At 43.2% G+C, this 7,763-nt stretch overlaps 2 protein-coding genes across 7 annotated transcripts in view; one reads left to right on the top strand and one right to left on the bottom strand.

The window, feature by feature from the left end:
- Positions 1-642: 642 nt before the first annotated feature.
- On the bottom strand, positions 643-6,223 carry RPS25 (ribosomal protein S25). Of its 2 annotated transcripts, none has more exons than XM_018566147.1 (5): positions 6,140-6,223; positions 4,539-4,634; positions 3,396-3,579; positions 2,926-3,016; positions 643-704 (listed from the first exon to the last, which is right to left on the bottom strand). In XM_018566147.1, the coding sequence occupies exons 1-5, from the start codon at positions 6,140-6,142 to the stop codon at positions 698-700; spliced, it is 381 nt and encodes a 126-aa protein (XP_018421649.1). In that variant the 5' UTR covers positions 6,143-6,223; the 3' UTR covers positions 643-697. The 2 variants fall into 2 exon arrangements, with proteins under 2 accessions (XP_018421649.1, XP_018421651.1); XM_018566149.1 differs by having other exon boundaries at positions 647-704; positions 2,922-3,016.
- Positions 6,224-6,712: 489 nt separating this feature from the next.
- The window catches only part of TRAPPC4 (trafficking protein particle complex 4), a 14,219-nt gene continuing 13,168 nt past the window's right edge, over positions 6,713-7,763 (top strand). For all 5 annotated transcript variants that reach the window (XM_018566156.1, XM_018566154.1, XM_018566155.1 and 2 more), the window contains exon 1: positions 6,713-6,927. In XM_018566156.1, coding sequence (XP_018421658.1) covers positions 6,753-6,927 — 175 coding nt within the window. In that variant the 5' untranslated portion in view covers positions 6,713-6,752. The remainder of the gene's footprint in view (positions 6,928-7,763) is intronic.

Genomic DNA, 7,763 nt, shown 5'->3' with positions numbered 1-7,763 from the left:
GTGTTTTAACCCTTTCCTACTCAAAAAAAAAAAAAAACTTGTCACATTAAGGATTCCTTTAAAAATATATCTAAACTCGAGTTAAAAATTAATTTGAGGAGTTAAAAATTAATTTGAGTACCATAACTTAACAAAATGTAGCTAATTTGTGCATCACTTTTGTTCCCCATGGCCCCTGTGTGTTGTAAAGTAGCCACCACTCCAAGCTCGGTGATGGACTACAATCTCAGGTTTATGTCACTAATTTGTATTGAGATTGTAGTCCATCCCAGGAGTGAGCTTGGAGTGGTGGCTACTTCACAGCACACACAGGGACCATGGGGAACAAAAGTAGCCTCCAGAAGGAAGGATAGTGTCCGCTCCAATTCAGAGATTATTTGAGGATCTATAGCTGAGTGATACACGGATAAGATACATTTTTGTTAATAGTTAAAGGTACTTGAATGCATTTTTAAGATTTAACGCCAGAGTTTAGTGTAACTTTAAGACCCTTCGCTGCTACTGCTCAGACATGCAAAAAAGTGCTGCATTCATAATATTTGTACATCAAGCTGCCTCTCCCAATATTTTTTATTTATATTTCCATAGGTACATCTGCTACAAAATGCAAACCATTTAGGAATAAAGAGTTGAGAACACAGATTTATTTATACAGATTTATTTCTGTTAATGTACAAAGAAAATTTGGATCCTCCCATTAGACCCTGCAAAAAAAGAATATGCATTAATTCTTACAAATCCACAAACTTCATCCTGAAATGAGAACTTAAGTCAATATATTAAATTCCTTAAGGGCTAGTTCACACCATAACGGCACTAGAACCGTGTGCGTCTGTGCAGCTGCAGTGCTATGTGTTTTACTGCAATTTAATTTTTTTTAAGCTTAAAATGGGCTTTCAGGTGCAGTCCAGTGAGTTGGAGTGCATTTGCATGTGTTTTGATGCAATAAGGTGCTGCTAAAATGTGGAAAGCAGAATTCTTTCTGACTGCATCAGAACTTACTGCACTGGTGTGAACAGAGCATCAGAAATCCCATTGGAAAGTATTGGCGCGATTTTAAGGCAGCTGCCAAACTGAACGGACTGCATCACAACTGCATCTGGTGTGAACTAGGCCTAAAAATAAGCAGCCATATATATTTAATTTATGATCATGGTTCCCATTATGCTAGCTGATACTGTGCTGCATGATATTATACCACAGCTTAGAATGTGGCTGCATGATATACAATTGTTGAATTGAAGCATTAGTTTGCTGAGACACTCACAAAATGATTACATTTATCCAAAAAGGTAGAAAAACCTCCAGTCCCGTTAGTCTAAGGATAAGCTACCTTGCAACAGTAACTACTTCAAGCATCCCAATGCGCAGTATTAGAAACTTCCTCACCACTAACTAGTGTGTGCCCTGTCTCAGCCTACACAAGGCCTTAAACATTACAAAGCTCATGAAAAGTTCTGTATCACGGGGACGGTTCTCAAATATACACAGTTAGCGCAGAATATTTAAAAGTCCTGCTTGGGGAATGTTTGGGGCAGATTTCAGCAAGTGCCCCTTGGGGATGAATGGCTTTGCCTTCAAGATACACTAATCCTGTTTGTTATGCACTTTTTTTGCATGAAAGTGGAAAAAACACACCAACACAACATGCATGAAAGTGAGATTGGGCATACAAAAAAATAATTAAGTCAGGATATCGGAGCGGCCATTGCTGCTCTTGAAAGCACATACTCCTGGGATATCACCCTTATTCACCTCACTACTTGGTGAGAAACTGAACAAGCAGGTGGTCAGGAGTCAGGAATGGCAGCTTCCAGATTTCTATTGGCTGGTTTATTTCTCAGCTGTGGAGTGCCTCATTGCAAAAAAAGAACCATAAAAAAAAGGTAAAGCTAAACTCTGGGCACAAAAACTCAATTCTATGCCTCAATAGCCACACAAGATATAAATACACTGTGTGCAATAAATACCTTTGCAAACCCAGATATTCACTTTTAACAGCAACAGTGATATTGTGTTGTGCAGTGGGCAGGGACCAGATACAAGACCGGGGGCAGCCATGTCTGTTCCTAATACAGGAAGCTCTGGCACAGAGGCAAAGTTTCACACTGGATTACTGCACAGATCTATAGTAAATACACAAAGCACATCAATGGCTCTTGTATTTAGACAATATGTGCTTATTCCACAATTCAGCTTTAAACTGGATGATTCTCTGGGAAATGGCTGTATCTGCTGTTTACTTCCATGTGAGAAGTGATTGTTTTACCTTTCCCTATATTCATTTAAAACAGTCTGTGCTTTGTCCTGCATAGGCAGGGCACAGGTTCACTTTAAGGTCCCATTCACATCTCTGCATTCAAAGCAGAACTCGAGCCAAACCTTTGACATGGATGAGGAAAAGAGCCTCTATAAAGAATTGTATGTGTATGGTGTACGGAAAATATATTTGTTGAAGTGTTTTCTTTAGGTAAATATTTCAGATTTACATTGTCCCCCAGTGAGCGGAGCTCTAAGTTCCTTTATTGACAAAAGCTTGCTCACAGAGCTATAATTCAAGCTCAAAAACGCACAACTGGGCTAAACATTTAAGAAAGCAAAACAGATTTGGGCCTTAAGAGTAAAAGTGTAATACCAAGCCAAGTACTTCGGGTGCCTTCTGAGCAGTCATAACTGATCAAATTATCATGTTTAGTGAAACATTATCTCACTGTTTTTTTCCATATTAAAGCCAAACCCTTGTCAGGTATTTTATTGTAGTCTCTGGCCCCATTGGGAGTGTTCCCATTACTTGTGTCTGCTCGTTCCCCCGACTCCCAGGGTGTCACCAGGACATGAAGGCACTCCCAGTGGGGACATCAACAAATTTGACACTTTCCTTAGCCTGCAGATTTAAAGTCTTGGCTTTAAACAGACACTACTTACGTTTCCTCAGTTCCTGCAGGTGCATCACCACCCTTTGTGTTTCTGGTATAGATGACCTGGGCTCTGTGCTTGGACACTAATTTAATCAGACCTTAGAAGAGAAAAAAAGACAGTTATATAAACAACTGAGCGCACTTTATCTCATCTGAAGGATTATACACCTATTCCAAAGCTAACAAAGAAAAGCAAGCAGCTCACCAACAATGTTCAGCAAAATGTGTGGAGGGTGTTAATTCCTAAATGTGGGAATTGTTATGACAGCGGTGGGTTTGGCCGAAAGAGACTTACTACCTCACTTGATGTAAAAGTAAGGGTCAGAGAAGTAACATCACAATGTTATATATGGACCAGGAGGATCTGAATATGGGAAATGCTGCAGAAAGTCTAACATTAACCTGTTGGTTTACTCTACATGCCTGATATGTTCTGTTATTTAATAGGTCATTACCACAACGCAGGCCGATGCTTACCTTTGTTGAGCAGCTCCTGGAGGGCAGCCCTGGCCAGTGAGCCTCTGATCTTCAGCCTCTCAGATACCACCGCTGGGGTAATAAGTTTGTAGTTGGGTACTTCTTTACACAGCTTGTCATAAGTGGCTTTGTCAAACAGCACAAGATTGTTCAGCTTGTCCCTCACTTTTCCTTTGGACCACTTCTACTTAGAGAAAAAACAAAATTGGTCATACGTAGTTTTATCTTACATGCAGCCCTAACTCACTAAAGGAGTTTCTTTACTATTCACTTTTATCATAAAAGTATTAAACTACAGTCTATTCTGACCATCAGACCCACAAACACCCAAAAATGATGAACAAAATGCCCAAAACAGTGTCTGATATTTTAGTTCACAGCTTAAAGTGGCCCTGTCACTATAAGGTGACAATCTGAGATGAAAGGACTATTAAAGTTTGAAACATCCAGATACAAGTTTAGTCCCAATTAAGAAAACATGCATTCTCTCATTCTTTATCACACTTTAATCTCATTTTAGAATACATTTGTGTCTCCAAGTTTAAATGTTATTTTGTTGTGCTTCAATCTCAGATTCTGTCAATTAAAGTCCAAGAAGAGGATGGAAATCCTCATGGGGTGGAGAATCTGCCAGTCCATAATCCAGATAGCCAATCCAAATATCACTGTAACCCTTATATTATAGTAACTCTAAGGTCTCAGCGTTTCCATTCTACTTTTACAACTGCCGGATGTACAAGCCAGTGGGAGGAACCACAGAGCTCAGCGAAGGGAGCAGGTATTTGAACCATCTGAAGTACTAAATACCTGCGCTGGCCAGGAGAACAGCAAAGCTGTGGCAACATGCAGGCTGCGGGAAAGAACTATATTGCCTCTTTACAGGGTGTGTAATGTGTGTGGTGGAAGGGTCTGTTTAGGCTGAGCCTTGTCTGGGTCTAAAAAGTATCTAAGCTAATACCGCTAAAGCCCAGGCACCTGCTTAACCTTCAAAATGAGATCACAGGGGCCTAGATCCCATCCGCCACATGCCGATGTTCTGGCACTGAACTCCCTCCTGTACACAGTCATACTATGTACCAACTCTTATTGGCAGGTCTCTGCCCATTCTGTGTATCCATGGACAAATGAACTGCCATTTCTTACCTTCTTCTTGGCCTTGCCTCCGGACTTATTGACTGGGTCCTTATCCTTCTTGGCAGACTTGCCGGCATCCTTCTTTTTCTTGTCGTCTTTAGGAGGCTGGATAAGAGAACAATAAAATGTAAAAGTCTGTACTGAAAGTAAGACTTCAGAGGTTCGGAATTTCTAAATGACTGGCTCGCACAGCAATCAAAAGTCCTACCACTGTTCTCTTCATAAAAGAAAAAGGGATTACCATTCCCCAAGCCAACCAACATCTATGTTATGCTCAAATATGATGGTAGATGTAGGGGAGTATCCCAAACCTAAGGAGCATCAGCAAGTGTTTATCATGGCCCAAATGTTGCATACATGCAACAGTTCTCATCTGCACCCCTATCAGTGCAAGGCTACTAATCAGATCTGAATGAAAGTTTATCGAAAGACGAACACTTTATTCAATTATGAATTTAGCATAATTTCATGTGACCAGCCTCTTCTCCACAAGGTTACTGCGGTCTAAGGAGCTGTGATATCATCATGCCTAATGCAGCTGAATTAGACATGAGGATTACGAGGGACAATCCACTGCCAAAGCTGTGTGAGAGAGAGTGAGGTGAGCTCCAACCACCGGGGGACTGAGGATCAGGCGAGTATCTTTATTTTAGCCCTAAAACTTAAGGCTACCCACCTTAAGTTTTACATTTAAGCTAAAGCTAACATTTTAGGTTGACACCTGGGGGGGGGGGGATCTTCCAATGGGGACACTTGCTCTGGTGACAACTGAGGAATTCATTCAAATAAAAAAGATATCCCATCACTTCCTGTTGACTCAGGACAGGAAATCTCCCAAAGATAGAAGCGGAAAAAACAAAATGACAGCGGTTTTATCCCTCCTCCTACTCTGCCTAAAATGATTACAGAAAAGTTTTAAAGTCCATGAAAAATGGAAGATCCACTTTCCTCCCGGTCCCAGCTGCCTAAAACACAGGAATGTGCATCTGCCCCCCACACTTCCAGGAGATGTGAAGGTGAATCCCGGGATAGCCAGGCACTGGGAATGCCTATACACCATTGTGGCAGCAGGACATTCTGCGGGAATTTCTAGTGTGGAGATGGCACCTCCTGGAAGCAGCAGAAGCTGGGAACTTGGTCACATCTATGTTTTTATTTATAGCATATTAGATATGCATGCTCAGGGAAGAAACAAGGATCAGCTAAGCTGTCCCAACCTTACATGATAAGGATCAGGAAAGAGGATTTGTTTTATTTGTACACACCAAAGACAAGTCTGTCAGACACAAGGCAAAAACCTGCTAGGCCGAAGCGAGCCAACCGACCATACTGACACGTAATGGGCACATACAGCACTAGAGGAGCCGCACCATCCACCCCAATAACACCCGTGTGTGTGTGTGCGGAGATCCGAGCAACAGAGGGCCCCGTCCCATGATACAGGCGGCACACCGGACCCGGCAGGCTCCCTTTATTCCACCCCCCGCATCTCCAACCTGAGGCCCATATGAGCCAGGGAGAGCTGTGCCAGCCAACCCGAGTCGCACCGGACAACCTCTCCAAACCCCACATCTCCCCTACAGCTCTTTCCCCACACCCCGGAGCCTCACCATGCTGCTGCTGTCTCAAAGATGTCGGACAGAAAGGAAGAAACCCCTCGCAAGCAGCACAAGAAAACCCGTAGAGGGAGGGAACTTCCGCCTGGCAGGAACACGTGCTCTCCTACCAAACTACAATTCCCGTCATGCCTAATGACCGACAGAGACAGGTTGAAGCACAGTCCACCCCCACACTGAACTACAATTCCCGGCATGCCTAGAGACAGCCAATGTTTGTGAGGGGTGAGTTGGTGGTCTCTCATGCATAGAGAGACTACTAGCAAAGCCAGAATGTTAGTAATGATAACTAAATGTGACAGACATACCAGTGAAATTATATCGTTTCTAAAGAAACGCGAATTTTCAGCTTAATATGGTATGCTTAGTATTGTATGCATCACCATCCTTTCCATGAAAAGGAATAAAGCATATTTAAATGCAAAACGTGTTTGTATTCTTCATACTGTGAAGGTGCGACAAGGCCGCTGATATCACTGGATAAGTTTACAAACAGCGCCATTCTACAGACTTCAGCTCTGTGTATGGAAGCGGAACTACATTTCCCATCATCCCCGGGGCGGCTGACGTCACAACGTGAGTCAGGTGACACCGAGCCACCAGGAAGATGGCGATCTTCAGTGTGTATGTGGTGAATAAGGCTGGAGGACTCATTTATCAGCTGGATAACCAGACCCCCCGCTCCGAGACCGAGAAGACTTTCAGCTATCCTCTGGACTTCGTCCTGAAAGTACATGACGAGCGGGTGTTGGTGTCCTTTGGCCAGCGGGACAGTATACGAGGTGATCCGGGCGGTGTAATGACAGCACAGAGGCTGCTCACTATAGTGATAATCTGACAGCGTGTGGTGCTCGGCACTGATCCCTGCACATTGCACTGTGTACTTTTTTTTTGTTAGAACTTTATTGAAATGTCAGGTGACATTTTATTCAGATCTAGGGGCACAGTGGGTTGTGAGGTGGTTGTACCGTGTCTCATTCCCCTACGTTGAGGCCAGGTGCACACTTGTGTGATCATGTGCGGTTGCCGCGCAGCCCCATTGATTTCAATTGGGTTATATCCGCGTGGCAATCGACTGAAAAAAAGGTACATGTGCACCGTGTGTTTTTTTTTTCCCAGCTAAGATAGCACGGGCGGAATCTTGCACTGGCGCGACTGGGTGCCTTAGAAAATAATGGCACGGCCAGCGCGATCAGCGGTGGTGTACCATTCCATGACCTCGTGGCCATCCAATGAGTACAGCGAGTAAATAGAAACCTAACATGCTCAGGTTAAAAATTGTGTGCGTCCGTGAAACTGCAACATAATTCAGTACCCAAAAAAGCCCATAGATGACACTTTAAAAGCCCCTACAGGTCATCAGTTTAGAGATACGTGTAAATATTGGCCCTAGAATTATTGCTCTCACTCTGACGTGTGCGGCAATACCCGACGTGTAGCGCGATCGTCGTTGGCGTACCTAGGCGCACCCGACGTGTGTTTACGTGATGACTCGCGGGGGGACCTAAACTATTTTTACATTTAATTTATTAAGTATTATTTTTTTGAACTTCTTTTTTTTGTAGTTGCTATCACGGGGGGGGGGGGCTTACAAGCCCCCCATGGGATAGCATAGTGG

The sequence above is a fragment of the Nanorana parkeri genome, unplaced genomic scaffold (genome assembly GCF_000935625.1).
Source record: "Nanorana parkeri isolate BGI_ZX_2015 unplaced genomic scaffold, ASM93562v1 scaffold922, whole genome shotgun sequence".
Lineage (NCBI taxonomy): Eukaryota > Metazoa > Chordata > Amphibia > Anura > Dicroglossidae > Nanorana > Nanorana parkeri.
The sequence above is the reverse complement of the archived record's forward strand: the minus strand, read 5'-3'. Positions and strand labels throughout refer to the sequence as shown.